This window comes from Hyaena hyaena, unplaced genomic scaffold (genome assembly GCF_003009895.1).
Source record: "Hyaena hyaena isolate Hyena2069 unplaced genomic scaffold, ASM300989v1 scaffold_386, whole genome shotgun sequence".
Lineage (NCBI taxonomy): Eukaryota > Metazoa > Chordata > Mammalia > Carnivora > Hyaenidae > Hyaena > Hyaena hyaena.
In genome coordinates, this window is record NW_024081020.1 from 869,478 (window position 1) to 891,872 (window position 22,395).

Sequence of the window (22,395 nt, forward strand, 5' to 3'; positions counted from 1 at the left end):
CCCCCCCCGGTCATATTGCCATGTGGAAGGGCTTCTCGCATTTCTACAACTATAAGGAATTCTTACCCGTTTGGAAGTACTGATTTCCTGGGGCCGCTGAAACAAATGATCACAAAATGGGGGGTGGTTTAAAACAAGACATTTATTCTCTCACAGTTCTGGAGGCCAGAGTCAGGCTTAGAGAGGAGCCTTTCTGGAGTCTTCCAGCTGCTGCTGGCTCCAGGTGTTCCTCAGCTTCGCGGCTGCACCGCTACGGTCTCTGCCTCCCTCCATCTTCACGTGGCCTCCTCCTGTGTGTCCGTCTCCTCTGTGTGTCTCTTTAAGGACACTTGTCATTGGATTTAGGGCCCAGCTGGCTAATCCAGGATGCTCTCCTCTCAAGATCCTTAATTATATCTGCAAAGACCCTTTTCCTGAATAAGGTGACACAGATTTCATGGAGCCGCCATCCAACCCACTACGGGATCATAAACCACTTTGAGGATCTGATGAGAGCTCAGGAACTCTGAATCATGTCAAGTTCCTGGAAGCTGAGGCGGAGACAAGGGCTCTTGTAGAAGTAATTTATGGAGGGAGGGCTCCAAGAACGGGCGAGGGGAGAGCAGGCTTGGGCAGGGGACAAATGCTCAGCCAGAAGTGACTCAGCTGGAGACTAGCTCTGCCTGATCTCCCAAGATGCCTGGAGCATGAACTGCACTAGAGCTGTTCCCACCTGGAGGCAAGGGGCCTCTGTGCCCCTGAGTCAGTCATCTCCCCTGGTGGGGGGCAGGTGTAGTCTCTCTGGCCAGGAACTCCCTTTAGGGCAAGGAGGGTTCAGCGAAGGAGTGGGTGGGCAGGAACACTCAGGGCAGCCCTTGGGGGTGGGTTACAGGGCTCTGGTCAAGAACCAACAACATCTACTGCAGAATGTGCGCGTGTGCACGCACTCCCCCCCCCCCCCCCCCACATACCATTCAATCTCAGGGACTTCACAGACCCTTTAAAGCTTGGAATCCAGGTTAAGGACTGTGTCCACTGCTGACCTAACACTTCTAGTCACTCATGCCACCTGGCCGCCTTTCCTCCTTTCCCAGGGGAAATGACTGGTGGCGTCTGGGAGGCAGACGGAGCGCCCTGCAATCAATCCTCTGCTGACGGCACACCAGCAGAGCATGCATCCTCCGCAGGGACCTGCTCCAGGGTAGGTGAGATCAATTCAAAGGAAAGTCCCTTTTGGCACAGCGTTCCTTTCTAATCGGCTTTTCAGTAGGAAAGCTAACAGCTCTATCTCCACCTGTCTGGCTCCTGCGTGTCTCAAGCAGTTCTGAACTCAGGCAGGGACATGAGAGAATATTTACAAACCTCCTAAGACCCCGAGGCATCTCGTCAGAGACAGTGTCCCCCTTGAAGTATGACCTGTGGGCTGGCTGCCAATTCACTGACTGCCACCTGACCCCTCGCCCCAGGACACGATCAACAGTGGCTTCCTCACTGGTAAAGCTCTCTACCAGAGCAGGCAGCTGGCCTCAGCGTGCACTGGAGATGGAGAGAACTTACATTCTGCTGCCAACGCGTGTCCTCACACACCGGCACTTGGAACGGCACCGACAGAGGCAGCTGTAGTCGAACCAGGGGAGCTAATGAGACCGGTGGGCACGGCCTGAAGGGCTCTCATCTGAAACAGGGAGGACACGATAACAAGCCTAAGTTAAAGAGGCAACATCGGACTCAAAATAATGCAATGGTAACAAAAATGATTAGTGGGTCACTGTCCAGAGCCTTTGCCACCGCTGCTGTGTTGCTGGCTTGGATCCTGGAGGCCTGATCGGGATGATGGACAGGCATGAAGGCTGTCCGGGGAAGGACGCAGAGTATTTGTAGGAAAGAGAACAAGACAGAGTAGAAAGCAGAGAAGGTGGTCCAGAGGGAGGTCCTGGGAGCCAGATGCAGGAGTGAGTTTGTGGTTGGGAGCGGAACAGGGGGTTGGTGTGTTTTGGAGAGCAGCTGGGGTCTTGGGGGGAGGACTAAAAAGAGAAGGGCCCCTCACTGGCCTGGCCCCTTGGAAGGTTCTAGCAATGTGCTCTGGTTTTGTAAATTTTGAAACTTTAAGCTATTTTAGCGCAAATGGCCAAGACCCCTGTCTCTTTCTGCTCCATTTCCACTCCTGTTGGTTTAGGTGTGGTGGGCGGTTGTTGACATGACTCAGTGGCTTCTCTCATTGGGCTCTGTGCGGACAGCCAGGCTCAGAGCCTGGAGCCTGTTTCAGATTCTGTGTCTCCCTCTCTCTCTGACCCTCCCTTGCTCACACTGTCTCTCTCTCTCACAGAAATAAAACATTAAAAAAATTTTTTTAAATAAAATTTTTAATGTTTTTACTTATTTTTGAGAGAGACAAGAGTGTGAGCAGGGGAGGGCCACAGAAAGAGAGAGACACAGAATATGAAGCAGGCTCCAGGCTGAGCTGTCAGCACGTGGGGCTCGAACCCACGAACCGTGAGCTCATGACCTGAGCTGGAGTCAGAAGCTTAACCTGCTGAGCCACTCAGGTGCCCTATTTTCTAAAATTTCTTACAAAAATGTCCTGTTTGTTTCATAGATGCAATATGTATGTATCTGAGAATGTCTGCATGTTTTAAATTTCTCATCTTCTTGCTGTTTTCTTCAACATTGCTCCCCACCTCCCCGTTCATTTGTCTTGATCTCTGAAACTCATGTTTAGAGGCTTTTCGCTGACGTCTGCATAATCGTTGGTTGCCTGCTATGACTGAGAGGCAGGGACTAAAAAACATTTTGGAAGATCTGAGCTCATCATTTTTAGGACTTTTAGATTTTGGGGTTACTGTAGGGTACTGTGTATGGGCCATTTATTGGGGAAACTCTTATGCCTGTATCTTGGGAATGGTAACTCTCCAGAAAATAATCTTTTAAAATTTTTGCATGGAGAGTAAAGATTTAGTTTTCAGCACCAGCTTAGTGAGGAAAACAGGATGAGGACCTCAGCATTCAGTAATCACATGCTCTCTTAATCCCCATTTTCAAGATACTACTTGTGACCTTAATTTAGCCTAGTATCCCCCGTATAGACACTCTTTTGTTTTGCCTTTTCCAGAAAATAAACGTTTAGATTTCTGCTATGATGAGAAATCTAGATTTGTGAGGAAATATGCAGGATAAACTCCAAGAAGTGGACTTGCTGGATTCAAGAGTGCATGCATTTTTTTTTCTCCTATGTACATATATATATATAGATTTATTTATAAAACCCGCCCCCCACCCCTAAGGCGGGAGGAGCTGGGGCAAGTAGAAGAGGTGGAAAAGGGGCCCAGAAAAAGTGGAGGGGTGGAGAGGCATGGCTGGAAAAGGAGGGAAGAGGGTCCCTTTCCTCAAGTTAAGGGGGGCACAGGAGCTCCGCTGACAGTCATCTTGCGCCCCACTCAGATGCCCCGCTGGTGTTGGTGCCCTCCGAGGGGGTGGGTGCTGTGGGCAAGGTGAGCCTCTTGCAGGCCGGCTGGACCCGATACTTGAGGGGGAGAGGGCCATTCCGCCGCCAGGGATAGATGTAGGCTATATCCATGAGAGTGTAGTATTCCTTCAGTGGCTCATCTTCGTACAGAACTTCCACCTTGTACTTGCTGGGCACGTCCATCTTGTTGCGAAGAAACTTGGCGAGATGCGTGACGGTCATGGCTGCTGGGCATTGCAGGAATCGGACCCCTGTCTTCTCTTTGTCCCCATCCCCATTCTCCAGAGGACCTTTCTTTTCCTCCCGGTCCCTGACACCTTCATAGAACTCGATGGAGAGGCTGACGATCTCGCTGTCACTCAGAGCTCCCTTCTCCTGCTCCAGGACCTCACCACGGTCCTCGTTGGAGCCACTGGGGACTTCAGTCAGGGGGTACGCTGCATAGAAATCCCGCCGTCGTTTCATCTCATCTTTAAAGAGCCCAGGGACCAGTTTATAGACGATGTCTTGGAGGGTTTTGTCAGATCTGATGCTCAGCAGCGGCCTGGTTTTATGCACCTGCACGTCACACATGGGGCAGTACTTGTTGGTCTCCAGGTAGCGCACGATGCAGGTTTTGCAGAAGGAATGCAAGCACTCCACGATGGTAGTGGCGTCGATGAAGTACTCCCCCCAGAGGGCACACATGAGGTGAGGGTTCAGCTCTGTGATTTTGATCCGTGTGGTCCGATGCATGATGCCGGGGTGGGGGGCAGGGGGCCTGGGGAGGGTCACCCTGGGTTCGGAGTCCGGTGGGTCTCGGGGAGGGGGGATGGGAGGGAGGGAGGGAAGGGGGGAGGGGGGCCGCAGCCGTGTCGCTCGCTCTGGCGGCTGGAGGGGAGCACATTTTTTTTTTTAATGTGACTTATTTTTGAGAGCAAGAGAGCGTGAGCAGGGAAGGGGCAGAGAGAGAGGGAGGGAGGGAGGAGGGAGGGGGAGGGGGAGAGAGAGAGGAACAGAGGATCCAAAGTGGGCTGACAGCAGAGAACCCGATGCAGGGCTTGAACTTATGAACTAAGAGATCGTGACCCAAGCTGAAATCAGACGCTTAACCGACTAAGCCAGCCAGGTGCCCCAAGAGTGCATACATTTTAGATTTGTTTTAGTCACTGCCGAATTATTCTTTATTGAGCTTGTATTACATACAGCACCACGAGCAATATACGAGAGTATGTTTCCTCATACCCTGTAGTCATCAAACCTTTTGACTCTGAAACAAGGTGGAAGATATTTTGTTATCTTAATTTACATTTTTCTTGTGTGAGACAGAGCATCTTCTCATAGTTGAGAGATCTATTTCCGTTTTTTTTCCCCTTGTTTGCTCACATAACCTTTGCCTGTTGCATTAAGGATCCGTAGGAACTCTTCACTTTTTCCAGTTTCTTGTTTGTTGAATTTGCTTATAGTGGTTTATCGGAAAAGAAAACTTTATTTTTTTTAACAAAGCACTTTTACTTTCCATGCAAAGGTGAGTCAGAGACTTTACATAAAACTGTGAGATGGGCAGCTGAGAAGGGAGTTTCCAGCGTGTGGCTTGGGCGATGCTGCCGCGGGAGCATGGCCAGGGCCCCTTCCCCTCCGCAGGCTGCTTGCTGGGCCTTCTGCTTTCCCTGCCAGGGGAGAGCAACGGAGGCAGCCCCAGCCGCCACTGCGCCTGCCCTTCCCTAACTGCGCCGCTAGCGAGGCTCTGGGCCTTGCCTGAGCTTCATCAGGTCTGAGTTTGGGGGTATTAGAAACATAGGGAGAAGTAGAAGAAAATTGCCTGTGCTGAAACACACATTCCTTTATTTTTTTGTTACGGTTTTGTTTTAGAGGTAAGGGTCCCTGGAAGGCCCTTTAGGGGGACCAAAATACCATCATGGTAGTAGGGACTGTAGCAGCTACAAGTACTGAGGAAGGAAAATACTCTTCAGTGTGGTCAGACTTATTCTATGGCTTCTGCACCCTGTGTCTTATTGAGATAGACTTTTCTACATTCTGAGATTAAAAATGTCTCCCCTTATTGGCCCTATTTTCTTTATTGTATTTTAATTTTCATTCATTTGGATTTTTCCCTCAGATGGCTACCCATTTGTCCTAATCCTATTTATTGAACATTCATATTTTACTTACATATTTTAAATAATATCAACAATATTACAGGGGCATTTGGGTAGCTCAGTCAGTTGAGCATCTGACTCTTGGAATTCGAGCTCTGCATTGGGCTCCGTGCTAATTGTCTGGCTAATTCTCTCTCTTAAAATAAATACTTTAGAAAAAAAGTACATACAAAATTCTTGTGTATTTGGGTTTATTCTGGAAATCTTGCTCTGTTGACCTATTCATGTGCCTGCACTACAGTATTTATTAGTTTTGTCTTACCTTTTAATAGAGCTGATTCCTCATTTATTCTTTTTAGACTATTCAGAGCTCTTTATTTTTTTCTACTTGAACTCTGAAATCATCTTGTCTAGTTTCCAAACATGGTTTGGAATTTAGTGGAATCACTTTAAATTTATAGGTTAATTTAGGAAGAATATTTATTATGTTGAGTCTATTCAAGGACATGGTGTGCCGTTCCACTTGTTTAGCGGTTCTTCTGAGTCCTTGTGTAGCATTTTAAAGTTTTACCATAGTGACCTTACAGTTCTTACTAAATATATTCTTTGCTGTTTTATCTTATTTATGGCTATTGTAAATGGAGCCTTCCATATACTTGCTAACTAGCTGTGGCTTGTACATATATATGAATTCTTTTATTAAGTTTCTCCATTCATTCTATTCCATTTTCTAAGCAAACAATAACATTTGCAAATAATGATAATTTTACCCTTTTCCTCCAAATGGCATATTTTGTGTACCTAAATTCACTTAACATTTATTTTTGAGAGAGAGACAGAGAGAGATGGAGAGAATGAGTGGGGGAGGGGCAGAAAGAGATGGAGACAGATGATCTGACGGGGACTCTGTGCTGACAGCAGAGAGTCTGATGTGGGGCTCGAACTCAAACTGTGAGATCATGACCTGAACTGAAGTCAGACGCTTAACCGACTGAGCCACCCAGGTGCCCCTAAAATTCACTTTAGATATTCTTTTTGCCGATAGCATCTGTATTATATTTCTTAGGGCTGCTGTAATAAAGTATCACAAAGTTGGTGCCTTAAAACAGAGATTTAAGGCCTCAAAGTTCTGGGAGCCAGGGGTCTGAAGTGAAGGTGTCAGCCTGGCCATACGCTGAACCTTCCTGTCTCTTTCTGCTTCTGGTGGTGTGCTGGCAACTCTGGGTGTCCCATAGCTTGCAGCGGCAGCACTTCTGTCACTGTCTGTGTCCCCATGAGTCTTGTGTGTCTTTTTCCTTCTTTTTTTATTATTATTTTTTATGTTTATTTTTGAGAGAGAGAGAGAGAGAGAGGAAGTGGGGGAGGGGCAGAGAGGGAGACAGAATCCAAAGTAGGCTCCAGGCTCTGAGGTGTCAGCACAGAGCCCGATGCAGGGCTCAAACTCATGAACCGCGAGATCATGACCTGAGCTGAAGTCGGACGCTTAACCAACTGAGCCACCCAGGCACCCCTTTCTCCTTCTTTTTTAAATTAAATTAAATTTTAATTTTATTTATTTTGAGAGAGACAGTGAGAGAGGGAGACAGAATCCCAAGCAGGCTCCACGCGATCAGTGCAAAGCCAGACACAGGGCTCGACTCTCCAAACTGTGGGATCATGACCTGAGCCAAAACTAAGAGTTGGATGTTTAACTGACAGAACCACCCAGGCACTCCTAATCTTTTACTTTTATTTATTTTTTATTTATTTATTTATTTTTTTAACTTTTTTTTTTTAATTTCTAGGAGAGAGAGAGAGACAGCGTGAGCAGGGGAGGGTCAGAGAGAGAGGGAGACACAGAATCCGAAACAGGCTCCAAGCTCTGAGCTGGCAGTCAGCACAGAGCCCGACGCGGGGCCCGAACCCATCAACCATGAGATCATGACCTGAGCCAAAGTCAGACACTTAACTGACTGAGCCACCAAGGCACCACTCTTTTTCCTTATTAGGATACCAGTCAAATGTTTCAGGGCCTGCCTTAAAAACATCATCTTAATTTAAATACATTTGCAAAGATGGTGATTCTACCAGAATCAGAGGTTAGAACATTAACATATCCTTGCGGGGAGGTGGGGGGTGGTGGTGGATGACAAGCCAATCACAGCATCAAACTGTTTCCCTCTTCTTTATTCATTGTGAAGACTAGAATTGATAGTAGGAGTCCACTGAATTTTCTTTGTTTTGTTTTGAAGAAGTGTCTATCAAATCCTAAAAATTTGTATATAAAATTTGGTAGGTGTATGCATTTGGGTTGAGGAATGGGTTTCAAGCTCTCATGGGGTTTCTTAATGGATCTGCTATACCCTAAAAACTTAAAGAATAGTTTATGAAGACCAAAAAAATAATAAGCATTTATTAAGTTCATTCAAAAAAATTTATAGGTCTATTAGCTTTGTTAGAATATGGATAATCATGGAGGCTATCCAAATTTAATAACATTTTTTTTAATGTTTATTCATTTTTGAGAGACAGAGAGAGACAGCATGAGTAGGGCAGGGTCAGAGAGAGAGGGAGACACAACTTGAAGCAGGCTTCAGGCTCCGAGCTGTCAGCACAGAGCCTGACACAAGGCTAGAACCCACGAACCGCAGATCATGATCTGAGCCGAAGTCAGATGCTTAACTGACTGAGCCACTCAGGCACCCCTAAGTTTAACAACTTTTGATTATCACATATTTATATGGTGTATTACTGTTTAGAAGGATTTTATATACACTTTGTCTTTTGAGCCTCTTCATACTATGTATATAATACTCTAATTTTTGGCACAGTAGATTCTGGGAGGTTACTCTCCAAAATTAAAAAGTGAGTAATGAAGTCAGTTCTCAAACTCCGGGCTTAACGAAACTCTATAGGTACAGGAGTCCCTGTTTATCCATGGGAGATAACATTCTAAGACCCCCAGTGTAAGCCTGAAACCGCAGAGAGTACCGAACCCTATATATATTATCTTTTTTCCTATACATACCTACCTACGTTAAGGCTTAATTATTACAAATCAGGCACAGTGAGAGATTAACAATGACAAAACAGAGCAATTATAATGAAATACTACTGTAATAAAACGCGAATGTGCTTTCTCTCAAAATATCTTATCGTATTGTACTCATCCTTCCTCTTTTGTGTGAGATGTGAGATGATACAATTCCCATGTGATGAGATGAAGGGAGGTTAATAACGTAGGCACTGTGATGTAGCAGGAGGCTACTCATGACCTTCTGACGAGTCAGGAGGAGGATCATCTGCTGCGGAATCGCAGTTAACCGTGGCTAACTGAAACTGGAAAGCAGAACCGTGGATACTACTGTACATATAAGTTTTAACTTTTCAGAAATGAACTCCTACATACTCATCTGCAGCTTGTATTTGCTTAATATATTTTGGACATCTTTCCATGTCCGTATGAATGGCCTTATGCATTTTTTAATAATGTACTGATTTCCATAATTTATCTAGTTCTTTATTGATGAGTATTTAGGTAATTTTCAATGTTTCATTATTAAGAACAATGCTTCAGTGAAAATCTTTGTATATATAAACCTTGTACATGTGTGAGGATAAATTCTTTTTTTTTTTTTTTTTTTTTTTTTTAAATGTTTTATTTATTTCCAGGAGAGAGAGAGAGAGAGAGACAGCGAGAGCAGGGGAGGGTCAGAGAGAGAGGGAGTCACAGACTGAAACAGGCTCCAGGCTCTGAGCTGGCAGTCAGCACAGAGCCCGACGCGGGGCTCGAACACGAACCGTGAGATCATGACCTAAGCGAAAGTCGGACGCTTAACCGACTAAGCCACCCAGGCGCCCCGTGTGAGGATAAATTCTTAAGAATTGGAGTTGTTGAGTTAAATCATGTAACTATAATAGACATTTTTACAGTCACTCATAAACTGTCCTCCAAATAATATCAATTTACATTATTAATGCTTCTTAATACTTTTATAAACACCAAAAATCATGGCAATACTATCAATTTTATACCGATAACTGATATTTTCCAAGGTGACAGTAAAAGTTTTAATTTGCATATCTTTCATAAGAAAAGTTAAGCATCTTGGAGTGGGGAAGTTCTTTCTAGGCAGGACAGGAAACTCAGAAGTCATACACAAAAAGCCTGAAAAATGCAGCTTTTGTGAACTGCCTGCTATGCCCTTTTTCTATTTTTTCCCTAATGGGTTAGGTTTCCTTTCTAATTGACTTAAGTAAGTATTTGTAAGTTCAGGGATTTTATGCACTTGCCACATGTGTTTCAAATCTTTTTTCCAAGTTTGTTGTTTTTTTGAATGGTATTTTGTACCATGCAAAATACAGAATAAGAATATCCTACAGCTTATTTGCTTGGAGCTATGTTTAGAAAAGCCTTCCCTATTTCAAGATCACAAATATATTTATTCAAGTAGCTTCTTTTTAGATTCTTCTGGTTAATTTTTTATATTTAAATCTTTGATCCATCTGGAGTTTATTTTGGAATAAGGAGACAAGTAGGATCCTCATAAAAAGGTATTTTTATCATAAATGGGTAGTTGGTTGTTCCAATGCCTTTTATTAAATTAACCCCTATATGGAAACCAACTTGACAATAAACTATTTAAGAATAAATAAATTAATTAATTAACCCTGCCATCTTTACCATATGCCCATTCTTATCGTGGCTTAATTCTGTACTCCATTACACTGCTTTGATGTTTTCATTAAGGAGGCTTTATATTTTAATATTTGGGAGGCAAGTCCTCCCCCCAAATTACTTTTCTTTTTTACAGAATATCCCATGATTTTCAATATTTTATTCTGCCAAATGAAATTTAAATAGATTTGATGGATTCTTTAATAGTTTATTGTCAAGTTAGTTTACATATAACACCCAGTGCTCATCCCAACAAGTGCCCTCCTCCATGTCCCTTCCCCCTTCCCCCCCCAGCCCTCAGTTTGTTCTCAGCATTCAAGAGTCTCTCATGGTTTGCCTCCCTCCCCCTCCCCAACTATTTTTCCCCTTCTCCTGCTTCGTCCTCCATTAACTTCCTCCTAATCCACCTATATGTGGAAACATATGGTATCTGTCTTTCTCTGCCTGACTTATTTCGCTCAGCATAACACCCTCAAGGTCCATCTATGCTGCTACACGTGGCCAGATTTCATTCTTTCTCATTGCCATGTAGTATTCCATCGTATAGATAAACCACATCTTCTTGATCCATTTGTCCGTTGATGGACACTTAGGCTCTTTCCATGTCTTGGCTATTGTTGAGAGTGCTGCTATGAACACTGGGGTACATGTGCCATTATGCCTCAGCACTCCTGTATCCCTTGGGTCAATTCCTAGCAGTGCTACTGCTGGGTCATAGGGGAGTTCTATTGTTAATTTTTTGAGGAACCTCCACACTGTTTTCCAGAGGGGCTGCACCAGTTTACATTCCCACCAACAGAGTAGGAGGGTGCCCGTTTCTCCACATCCTCGCCAGCATCTAGAGTCTCCTGATTTGTTCATTTTAGCCACTCTGACCAGCATGAGGTGGTATCTCAATGTGGTTTTGATTTGTATTTCCCTGATGATGAGGGACGCTGAGCATCATTTCATGTTTCTGTTGGTCATCTGGATGTCCTCTTTGGAGAAGTGTCTGTTCAGGTCTTCTGCCCATTTCTTCACTGGATTATCTGTTTTTCGGGTGTGGAGTTTGGTGAGTTCCTTATAGATTTTGGATACCAGTCCTTTATCTGAGATGTCATTTACAATGATCTTTTCCCATTCCGTCAGTTGCCTGGTAGTTTTATGGACTGTTTCCTTTGCCATGCAGAAGCTTTTTATCTTGATGAGGTCCCAGTAGTTCATTTTTGCTCTTGATTCCCTTGCCTTTGGGGATGTGTCAAGTAAGAAATTGCTGCAGTTGAGGTCAAGGAGGTTGTTTCCTGCTCTGTCCTCTAGGGTTTTGATGGTTTCCTGTCTCACATTCAGGTCCTTTTTCCATTTTATTTTTGTGTATGGTGTGAGAAAATGATCTAATTTCATTCTTCTGCATGTTGCTGTCCAGTTCTCCCAGCACCATCTGTTAAAGAGGCTGTCTTTTTTCCATTGGATGCTCTTCCCCGCTTTGGCAAAGATTAGTTGGCCATACATTTGTGGGTCCAATTCTGAGTTTTCTATTCTATTCCATTGGTCTGTGTGTCTGTTTTTGTGCCAATACCATACTGTCTTGAGGATGACAGCTCTGTAGTAGAGGCTCAAGACTGGGATGGTGATGCCTCCCGTTTTGTTTTCTTCTTCTATATTACTTTGGCTATTCAGGGTCTTTTGTGGTTCCATACAAATTTTAGGATAGTTTGTTCTAGTTTTGAGAAGAATGCTGGTGCAATTTTGATTGGGGTTGCATTGAATATGTAGATTGCTTTGGGTAGTAATGACATTTTAACAATATTTATTCTTCCAACCCATGAGCATGGAATGTTTTTCCATTTCTTTGTGTCTTCTTCAATTTCCTTCATAAGTTTTCTATAGTTTTCATCATACAGATCTCCTATGTCTTTGGTTAGGTTTATTCCTAGGTATTTTATGGTTTTTTGTGCAATTGTGAATGGGATCAGTTTCTTGATTTCTCTTTCTGTTGCTTCATTACTGGCGTATAAAAATGCAACCGATTTCTGTATGTTGATTTTGTATCCTGCAACATTGCTGAATTCATGGATCAGTTCTAGTAGGCTTCTGGTGGAGTCTGTCAGGTTCTATGTAGAGTTTCATGTCATCTGCGAAAAGTAAAAGTCTGACTTCTTCTTTACCAATTCTGATGTCTTTTATTTCCTTTTGTTGTCTGATGGCTGATGCTAGGACTTCCAGCACTGTGTTAAACAACAGTGGTGAGAGTGCACATCTCTGTCATGTACCTGATCTCAGGGGGAAAGCTCTCAGTTTTTCCCCATTGAGGATGATGCCAGGCCTATTTCAAGAAATTAGAAAAAGCGCAAGTACAAAATCTAACAGCGCACCTAAGGAACTAGAGGGAGAGCAACAGGAGCACCCCAAACCCAGTAGGAGAAGAGAAATAATAAAACTCAGGGCAGAAATAAACGATATAGAAACCCAAAAAACAGTTGAACAGATCAACGAAACCCAGAGTTGGTTTTTTGAAAAAATAAACAAAACTGACAAACCTCTAGCCAGGCTTCTTTTTTTTTTTTTTTANGGCAGTCAGCACAGAGCCTGACGCGGGGCTCGAACCCACGAACCGTGAGATCATGACCCAAGCGAAAGTCGGACGCTTAACCGACTAAGCCACCCAGGCGCCCCTAGCCAGGCTTCTCAAAAAGAAAAGAGAGAGCACTCAAATAGACAAAATCATGAATGAAAAAGGACTTATTACAACCAACTCCTCAGAAATACAAGCAATTATCAGGGAATACTACGAAAAATTTTATGCCAACAAACTAGACAACTTAGAAGAAATGGACAAATTCCTAAACATACAACTACCAAAATTCACACAGGAAGAGATAGAAAATCTGAACAGACCCATAACTAGTGAGGAAATCGAATCAGTTATCCAAAATCTCCCAACAAATAAGAGCCCTGGGCCAGATGACTTTCCTGGGGAATTCTACCAGACATTTAAAAGAGAATTAATACCCATTCTTCTCAAGCTATTCCAAAAAATAGAAATTGAAGGAAAGCTCCCGGACTCATTTTATGAAGCCAGCATCACTTTGATTCCCAAGCCAGATAGAGACCCAGCAAAAAAAAAAAAAAAAAAAAAGAGAACTACAGGCCAATATCCTTGATGAATACAGATGCAAACATATCCTCAACAAGATACTTGTTGAATCCAACAGCACATAAAAAGAATTATCCACCATGATCAAGTGGGATTCATTCCTGGGTTACAGGGCTAGTTCAATATTTGCAAATCAATGGGATACATCACATTAACAAAAGAAAAGATAAAAACCATATGATCCTGCTGATAGATGCAGAAAAAGCATTCAACAAGATACAGCATCCTTCTTAATAAAGACCCTTGAGAAAGTCGGGATAGAAGGAACTTACCTAAACATCATAAAAGCCATCTATGAGAAGCCCTCAGCTAACAACATCCTCAATGGGGAAAAACTGAGAGCTTCCCCCTGAGATCAATTTTGACTGATTCTAAAGGAAGTTGTTTAGGTTTGAATTGCACTCAATTTGTACATTAAATCAGGAAGAGCTGGCATTTTTACAGTGTTGTGTCTCCTCACCCAAAAACAAGATGTTTTATTTAATTATTTTAGTTTCTTTACAGGTTTTATAGTATTTCTCAAGTAGTTTCTGAAAACTTTCTAAGTACAGGGACATAGCACAAGCCAACCCCAGGGGGCACTGTCCACACTGCTTGCTGTCAATGAGATTAAAGACCCCCAGTTCTCTGTGTGATAGGTACTAGCAACTATACGGTTACACTATATTTTATAGTGTTATTGTAAGTGATAGTTTTGTTATATTTAAGGGGTATATGAGTTTAAATAGAATTTTTGTAATATTTAAATTTGTTACTATATTGACATGAGAAAGTTTGAATATTAATTTTATAATCTGCTACCCTGTTATACTTATTGTTTAATATGAGCTTTTCAGTTGATCCTCTTAGGTTTTCCAATATATAGTCCTAGATAAATTATGACAATTTCATTTTGAACTTCTTCCTACTGCACTGGCTAGCACATTTAGCATAATATTAAATAATGGAATCATGAGGAGAGCTTGTGTCATGTCTTTTGACCTTAGGTCTAATGCTCTTTTTTTGGGTTCATATTCAATCCACTAAACAGTCCTGATCTTTTCTTATCCCAATAAACAGACCTAGAGTGCAATATTCAGTTGATAATTCTTATGCAGAATTCTCCAGAATTCAATATTCTATCCTCCTAAATTGAAATGTGACTCTAAAGAAAGATTATTTTCCAAGAGTATGTTTTGTTTTGTTTTTTGGGAGGCGGGCAGTTTGCAGAGAAGAAAGGAGACCCAGCTGGGGCTAAGGCGGTGACTGAAAAACGTGCATGCTAAATAGGTATTTACCTGAAAGCTAAACACATAAAGTAAGCAAGGGGCTGAACTACCTCCTACCCCACCACTCAACAGAAACTAGAAGAAGAACTATCTGAAGGCACAAGTGGCGTGACCCTAAAGTGAAGTTTAACCTTGGGGTTAAGGTATGAGAAAAGAAAGCATGAACGGGCATGTTTTCAAGTATGTGAACTGCAATCATGTGTAGCTAACAATTTAGTGAGATGAGACAGAAATGTAACAAATGTCATAATACAGTTAAGTATTAACATGATGCTAAAAGTTAAGAGAATGTTTCTCAAAGATGAGTCATTCACCTGGCAAATATACGGAATGCCTCTTGAACGCCAGTATCCAACCCAGAAACAAAATGCCGAATGAAAAGGATCCCTGTTCTCAGACAGCTTACAGTCCACTGGCAGAGGTGGATGTTATTTATATGTACAAATACGTGTGACTATATGTATGTTATTAGAAATCGTGACAAGTCTCACAAAGGAAATAACAATGCTGAGAAGATGCAAGGTGACGTAACCCAGATTTGGGGTGTTAGGAAAGCCTCTCTAGGAAAGCAGCCTTTCAGGTGGACTCTGAGGGATGACCAGGCAGAGTACAGGGCACAGCAGGCATGGGCAATCTGCTGGGTAAGGTGTAAAGGACGAAGCAGCAGCTGAGCCCCTGTGATGAACACAGGTGAAAGGGAATCTAGTCAGTGCAAAGGCATGGAAGCACCTGCCTGACAGGTATAAGGAACTACAAGTACCGCAGCTCAGTAAGGGAACAGCAGAAATAGACACACCAGGAAGAGAAAGAAAAAGCCCACAAATATATCAGCAAGAAGAGGAGAAAACTAGAAATTCAATCTGGCACGTGTTGAACCTTTCCTACAAGTTTCATGATACAATAGGGGATTCTTCCCATTCTAAAGAGTAGACACTGGGTCCTCCTCTCAGTAAACTCAGTCTAACTGGGTTCATAACAGAACCATAAACTCTTCTTTTAAGAGAATCTTTCGGAGAACACTCCCTACCCCATACTAGATTAGATCTTTCTAATATCGTAAACTGTGTTTCTACTTTCCAAAACAGTAACTACTAAAATGAAACTTGAAGTTAACAAACTCATTTTCCTTTCTGTCACAGGCCCCCAACTGCTGTCACTGAAACCTGTGACTAGAATCACTCAGCCTTACTGGGTCCTTCTCAACAGTCCCAAAATGTCAATGAAAAAGCTCTCCGGGGAGTGAGTGCAAAGTACATCTAATCATGTATAAGCAGCATGTTAATTTTTTCTCCTCACAGAGAGTATACCAACTTCTTCCCCCCAACCCCCGCATCTCCTTTTCTCTCTTTCCTAAGGTTCTCAGAAAAAGTCAGAAACTATAAATGAGGTTATTAAACTTGAATGTCCTTGCTCTAATCTCTAAAAAGATACAATCCACATTGTTTATTGGGCTGCTTGGAAAGCCTGTCGCTGAACCTCTAACTGGAAAAGCTTCACAATGAAAAACAAAGCTCCACAAGTTCTAGCTACAAAAAGTGATGTCCTAATTTGGGTGTAGTTCTAAGAATGCTCTAAGTAATAATTCGACTAGTTCTATGCCTGGGAGTGACAGAATGTCACAGCCTTCTGACAAATAATTCCTTCATTTTCTTCCCATATTTTCTCTTTCAGCATGATGCTGTAGAATTTTTTTTATTACTATGGTATGGAGCCCACTTCTGAGTCTTAGCCCTAGGGTCTAAGACAATTAAAACAGCACACATGGAGCTGTTTATGTGAGGGGATGGGAGACAGCTGTGGGTCTTTTAAGGCTGGGACTGGAGATGGGCGATAGGTGTTTTGTTTGTAATCAGAGAAAACCGCCAGCACCGCTGCGAAACTCTCAGGCAGAACTGACCCCCAGTCCGTCTTTGCTGCTACTGTCCTTGCTCAGCGCAAGTTTACGCTACATGGAAAGAGGCAGTGGTAGCAGTGCGGTGGGAGAGCTTGTCCAGGAGACAGGGTAAGACACTGCTGGAGCATGGCATCCCAGAGGAGATAAGAGGGACCTAGTACAAGAACATGTGGAGAATTTAGTTTTGAAAAGAGATACCTCCTTCTTTGATCCTTGAAGAAAAGAGTAAGAATAGATTCAGACAGAGATAAAAATGCAGGTAGAACTTGGAAACTGAGGGAGGTTCATGCCTTATGGCAGAGATTCCCAAACTTTCTGGGTATTCAGAATCCTAATAGTTGTGTTTATTAGATGCTCAAACAATCTAGAAGTATTTATTTCTAATAAGGTAGTAGCAGTTTGAAAAATAAAGTGGGCACCGTACAGTTTGTTCTGGTTTTGGTTTAGCAGCACATACAATTCGCCCGTTTATAAGGTGCATAGATCAGTGGGTTTTTAATATATTCAGAATTGTGCCACTATCAGCTCAGTCAGTATTAGAACACTGGGGCGCTTGGGGGGCTCAGTTGGTTAAGTGTTCGACTCCTGATATTGGCTCAGGTCATGATCTCACAGTTCGTGGGATCCAGCCTTGTGTCGGGCTCTGCACTCACAGCGCAGGAGCCTGCTTGAGATTCTCTCTCGCCCCCTCTCTGCCCCTACCCCACTTGCTGTCTCTGTGTCTCTCTCAAATAAATACTTAAAATTAAAAAAAAAAAATTAGGGATGCCTGGGTGGCTCACTCAGTTAAGCGTCTGACTTCGGCTCAGGTCATAATCTCATGGTTTGTGGGTTTGAGCCCTGCATTGGCTCTGTGCAGGCAGCTTGGAGCCTGCTTCAGATTCTGTCTCCCTCTCTCTGATGCTCCCTTGCTGGCTGGTGCTCTCTCTCTCAAAAAATAAACATAAAATATTAGAACATTTTCATCACCCTCAAAAGAAACCCCATACACATTACCAGTCACTCCTCCCTTACCCTCCGATGCTCTAGGCAACCACTGACCCATTTTCTGTCTCTATAGACATTTCATATAAATGGAATCATGGCTATATGTGTCTGCCTTCTTTCGCTCGGCATGTTTCCAAGGTTCATCCATGTTCCAGCTCGTATCAGTATCTTATTCCTTCTTATGGCTGGCTGCTTCACTGTGTGGATATACCGTAGTTTGTTTATGCAGTCATCAGTGGACATTTGTTATGGTTTTTGGCCATTGTGACTAATGCTTCAATGAATACTCATGTACAAGTTTCTGTGTGGACATGTTTTCACTTCTCTTTGAGCATATACCCAAGAGAGGAATTGCTGGGTCATACGGTAATTTAAACTTTTGAGGAATGCCAGACTATTTTCCAAGGTGCCTGCACTGTTTTTAGATTCCTACCAGCAGTATATGAGACTTTGAATTTCTCCACAAACTCCCTTTTATTGTGTGTCTTTTTTATTATAACCATCATAGTGGGTGCAAAGTGGAATCAAACTGTGGGTTTTATTTGCATTTCCCTGATGTTGAGCATCTTTTCATGTTTATGAATGGCTTACTGGCTATTTGTGTATCTTCAGAGAAATATTTAGATCCTTTGTCCATTTTAAAGTTGGGTTGTTTTTTGAATTGTAGGACATCTATGTATACAAGTACCTTATCAGATACATGATTTGTAAATATTTTCTCGCAGTCTGTGGGTTTTTTTAAAGCAGTTAAAAATTTATTTTCAATGTTTTATTTATTTCTGAGAGAGAGCGAGCGAGCAAGGAAGGGTCAGAGAGACACACACAGAATCTGAAACAGGCTCCAGGCTCTGAGCTAGCTGTCAGCACAGAGCTTGACACAGGGCTTGAACTCATGAACTATGAGATTATGATCTGAGCTGAATTTAGACTAGGCCACACAGACACCCCTATTTTTTCTAGTTTTGAGTTAAAAAAAAGTTTGCTCCACTTGAATTGCTATTCTTCCCCTTTTGGTATAGTTTAGAAACAGGTATGTTATTTTATTTCTCTTACGAGACCTGAATTCAAATTTTATTTCTGCTAATACCTAACTCTAGGGTAGTAACTTGGACAAGTCATTTCATTACTCTCTTAGTTTTCATACTTGTAAGAAGAGAATAGTACCCACTTTGTAAAGTTATGTATGCAAACAAGAGCATGTGTGAGTTCTTAGCATAATGACCACATAGTAGGCTCCCACAAAGAGTGCTGATTTGAAGACTTTCAAGGATCTTTAAAAAGCACTTTTATTTCAAGATGTGTGAAGTATTAAGTATTATATTTACTTCATAACGATTATTGAATGAAGAACAGATGTGTTGTACAAGATCAATTTGTAGCAAAACATATCGTAATTTAGTAATCTTGACTGTGTCAGTTTTACCATTCTGCAGATCTGAGTAAGAAAAGAAGCCGGTATGTCAAGGACACTATGTTATGTGATGTTTCCCCAATTTCTTTCCAAGTCCCATAATGGTCTTATGGAGTTATAATGTGGTAAGTTCAACCGACAAGATAAATTGGAGATTGGTTACTCTACATGAGTCAGTAAAAGGTTAAATGTGATTCCTAAAGACACCTGTGAATGCCTATTTCTTTTCCTAAAGTCACTGTGGCACACACTCACTCTCCTCAGTTTAAAAACAAACATGCTTTTCATGGATTAAATCTCTGAATCTGAAAAATAATGACATATTTGACCTAAAGTGAATATTCTGTATTAATTACATCGCACACATGCATGCATGCGCGCACACACACAGCATGCTTTAAGACACCAACAAATACTCCTCTTCCTCCACCCACCGAACCTCCAGGACTGTCCCAATGTTCACACTCACCGTCTTGGTGATGGTACCCAGGCTTTAAACACCACCTTTCAGCTAATGACTGCCAAGTACATGTCAGCAGCTCAGACTTGTCTCCAGACTTGATTATTCAATTGCCTCCTAGACACTTCCCTTAAATGTTTAGCAGACATCTCATACCCAGCGTGTTCAAAACTGAACTCCTGAGCTTCTTGAAACCTGCACCCCTGTAGCCTTCTCATTTCAGTTAAATGGCATTTCCATTCTCCAGTTGCTCATGCTTACCTTGGAGTGATTCTGGACTCCATTTCTTCCAGAAATCACATATACTCTGTTGGCTTTACCTTTAGAATATGTCTAGGATTCTCTAACCTCTCTTAATCTCAACTACTACCATTGCTCTTGGCCAGATTACTACAATTAGCCTCCAAAGCGACCTCCCCCTTCCACTCTTGCTTTCCTTGGTCTACTCTCAAAACAGCAACAGGGGTGCCTGGGTGGCTCGGTCGGTTAAGTGACTGACTTCGGCTCAAGTCATGATCTCATGGTTCGTGGGTTTGAGCCCCACGTCAGGCTCCGTGCTGACAGCTAGCTCAGAGCCTGGAGCCTTTTCGCATTCTGTGTGTGTCTCTCTCTCTCTCTGATCCTCCCGTGCTCACGCTGTCTCTTTCTCTCAGAAGTAAACAAAACATGAAAAAAAACCAGCAACAGATTTTTTTTTTTTTTTTTTTAAGAGAGCGAGCAAGTGAGCAAGCTCGGGGAAGGGGCAGAGAGACGGGGGGAGAATCCCAAGCAGACTCTGTGCTATCAGCACAAAGCCTGATGTGGGCTTGGAGTCACGAACCATGAGATCATGACTTGAGACGAAGTTGAACACTTAACCAACTGAGCCCCCTAGGCACGCCTGTGGTTTTTAGGCTTGAAGAGGAGACATCACTAGTTCTTGAAGACCGGAGTATGAAGAGGAAAAGAAGGGCTTTCTAAGCAGAAGAGCGAGCTATGGGTGAAGGCAGAGGTTGGACTGTAATGGGGGATTTGTGTGATACGTAAGAATAGACTGTGAATTGTGTGGTGTGTGACTTGATACAGTCATTGACACGAGAATATGACATCTAAAGCTTTGTTTTAGGAAAACTGGGCAGCTGTTTGTAAATGGAGAAAAGTTAAGAAAAAATGTAAAATTAGGAACTCCTTTGAAGCCATTATCTAATAATTCAAGTTTGAGGCACTGACAAAATTTAGAGACAGATGAATCTGAGGCACAAATGCATTCAGAAATGCCTGGCTTGAAAGTGAAGATCAGAAATGATCTTTATTTAGGTCAGGCCCGGTTATATAAATTTGGGCGTTATTGACTGAATCCTTCAGCGCGCGTGGGGGCAACTACAAGAGGAAAAAAATGCTAACAGATTATTCAAAGGCTCTGAATGGCACAAAGGGGACAGCCTATTATTATTGTGACAATAAAATATGTTGAACTTCTATAGAATAAAGACAGAATACCTGAGGCATACAGATATAGTTGAGGTTAACTGTGGTTAACTGAAGGCTAATGAGATTTTTTTGGTCTTAATTTTTGCTTGCTGAGCTTCTTCCTTCCCACCCCCCAAAAGTGTTCTTCTGTCTTACTCCCCCTTGATAACTGGGGAACACAGCTGAATTATTTTAGAGGATTCAGGATGTCACCATCCTCAAGGTGATCATCATAAGTACGTACTTTTAATGCAAAATCACAGTTATAGGAAACTGGATAAATCCACGGTGACCACGGTACACATCCTGATATTTTGAGACTCGTGACAACGATTTGACTTTCAGAGAAAGGCAGACAGCACCCAATGACGACCCAAGCTCCCAGGGGTCTATCACACAAGCCGGGTCTTGCTCCCGCGTTTTCTTGCCAACGCGCACGCAGGACGCTGGGCGCCAGGGTCAGATGCATTATTACGTCATCGGCACGGTTTCCGCCGGCATCGCCTCGCTCCGGGATACGGACGACGTGTGTGACCGAGGCCCCTTCGCGGGCTAATTTTGCGACCCTCCAGTTCTGACTTGAATTTAAAGAAATACTTCATTCCTGGCGTAAAGCCGATCTTTCTAACCCCGTTCTCCCCCCGCCCCGGGATTCTCCCAGGGAGTTCCTGCCGCTTTAGAAACTTTCTGTGTTCTAGTGCGACGTGCCAAGGAGCGCAGGTCCACAGCAGCGACAGTGTGACGCTCGCGGCGGGGGCCTGCCCCCCATCCGGACCCGGCAGGGAACGCGCACGACCGCGCCGCGGAGACACCTCGCAGATCCCACTCCCCCGCCCCCACCCCCGGTCTCTAACTTTCTTAAAAGCTCTTGCGAAGCCATCGAGCAAGTCAAGCGAATCCGGCTTCGATTCGGTCCCCGGCTCGGAAAACCACTGCGCTCCCCTACCCCCGTTCTTTAAACACCGGGTGAAGACAAACTCCAGAAACCGAAGGGGCCGCACGACCTCCTCTCCTTAACCCCAGCCCGTGGCCTCCGCAGGCCGGCACCCAGATGCCCGCCCCGCGCGCTCCCTTCTCGGAAACCGACTCGGGGAGGCGCACAGAGCTTCCCGGCGGCCGTGCGGGAAGGGGTTCCCCCCAGCCTCGGGGCGTCCCCGCACCCTCCCGAGGGCAGAGAGCCGGGGCTCCCGCGCCCTGCCCCCGGGACCCCACGAGGGGAGCCTCTCTCCCTCCGTCGGCTCCTCAGGGCCCCGGGACCCCTCAGGACACGGCCGGAGGCGGTTGAGGAGGCCGTCCCCCGTTCACCTCAGCGCTCCCGCCCGCAGCCCCGCCGCGGCATCGGCTTACCGGCTCTGCCCCGGGAGTGGCGTGGGGGGTGGGGGGGAGGCGGAGGCGGCGGCACAGCTAGCACGACCGCCAGCCCTAGCTTCCCTCACCTGAGGGAGCGACAGTGAGACCATCCCGAAGCCCCGGGCCTCGCCCGGGGGAGGGGCCTCCGGACGCCCAGCGGCGCAGACCGCGCCAGGTGAGCACGCCTGCGCAGTCGGGCCGTAAACAAGCCCGCCCCTGCCCCTCGGCCGGCCTCCGCGGGGCCGGCTCCCGAGTGGGAGGGGCCA

The 22,395-nt window shown here is 44.0% G+C and overlaps 1 protein-coding gene and 1 long non-coding RNA gene across 2 annotated transcripts; both read right to left on the bottom strand.

Annotated features, from left to right (window-relative positions):
* Positions 1-124: 124 nt before the first annotated feature.
* LOC120244594 lies at positions 125-22,313 on the bottom strand. The gene is made up of 3 exons (XR_005531579.1): positions 22,127-22,313; positions 1,537-1,654; positions 125-1,170 (listed from the first exon to the last, which is right to left on the bottom strand). It is a non-coding gene; the product is annotated as an uncharacterized LOC120244594 (long non-coding RNA).
* Positions 3,209-4,267, bottom strand: LOC120244593 (polycomb group RING finger protein 2-like). The gene has a single exon (XM_039251204.1). The coding sequence runs from the start codon at positions 4,175-4,177 to the stop codon at positions 3,398-3,400; it is 780 nt and encodes a 259-aa protein (XP_039107135.1). The 5' UTR covers positions 4,178-4,267; the 3' UTR covers positions 3,209-3,397.
* Positions 22,314-22,395: the final 82 nt, after the last annotated feature.

Coding starts and splice junctions, on each gene's coding strand:
- LOC120244593 (XM_039251204.1), bottom strand. CDS start 4,177: ATGCATCGGACCACACGGATCAAAATCACAGAGCTGAACCCTCACCTC.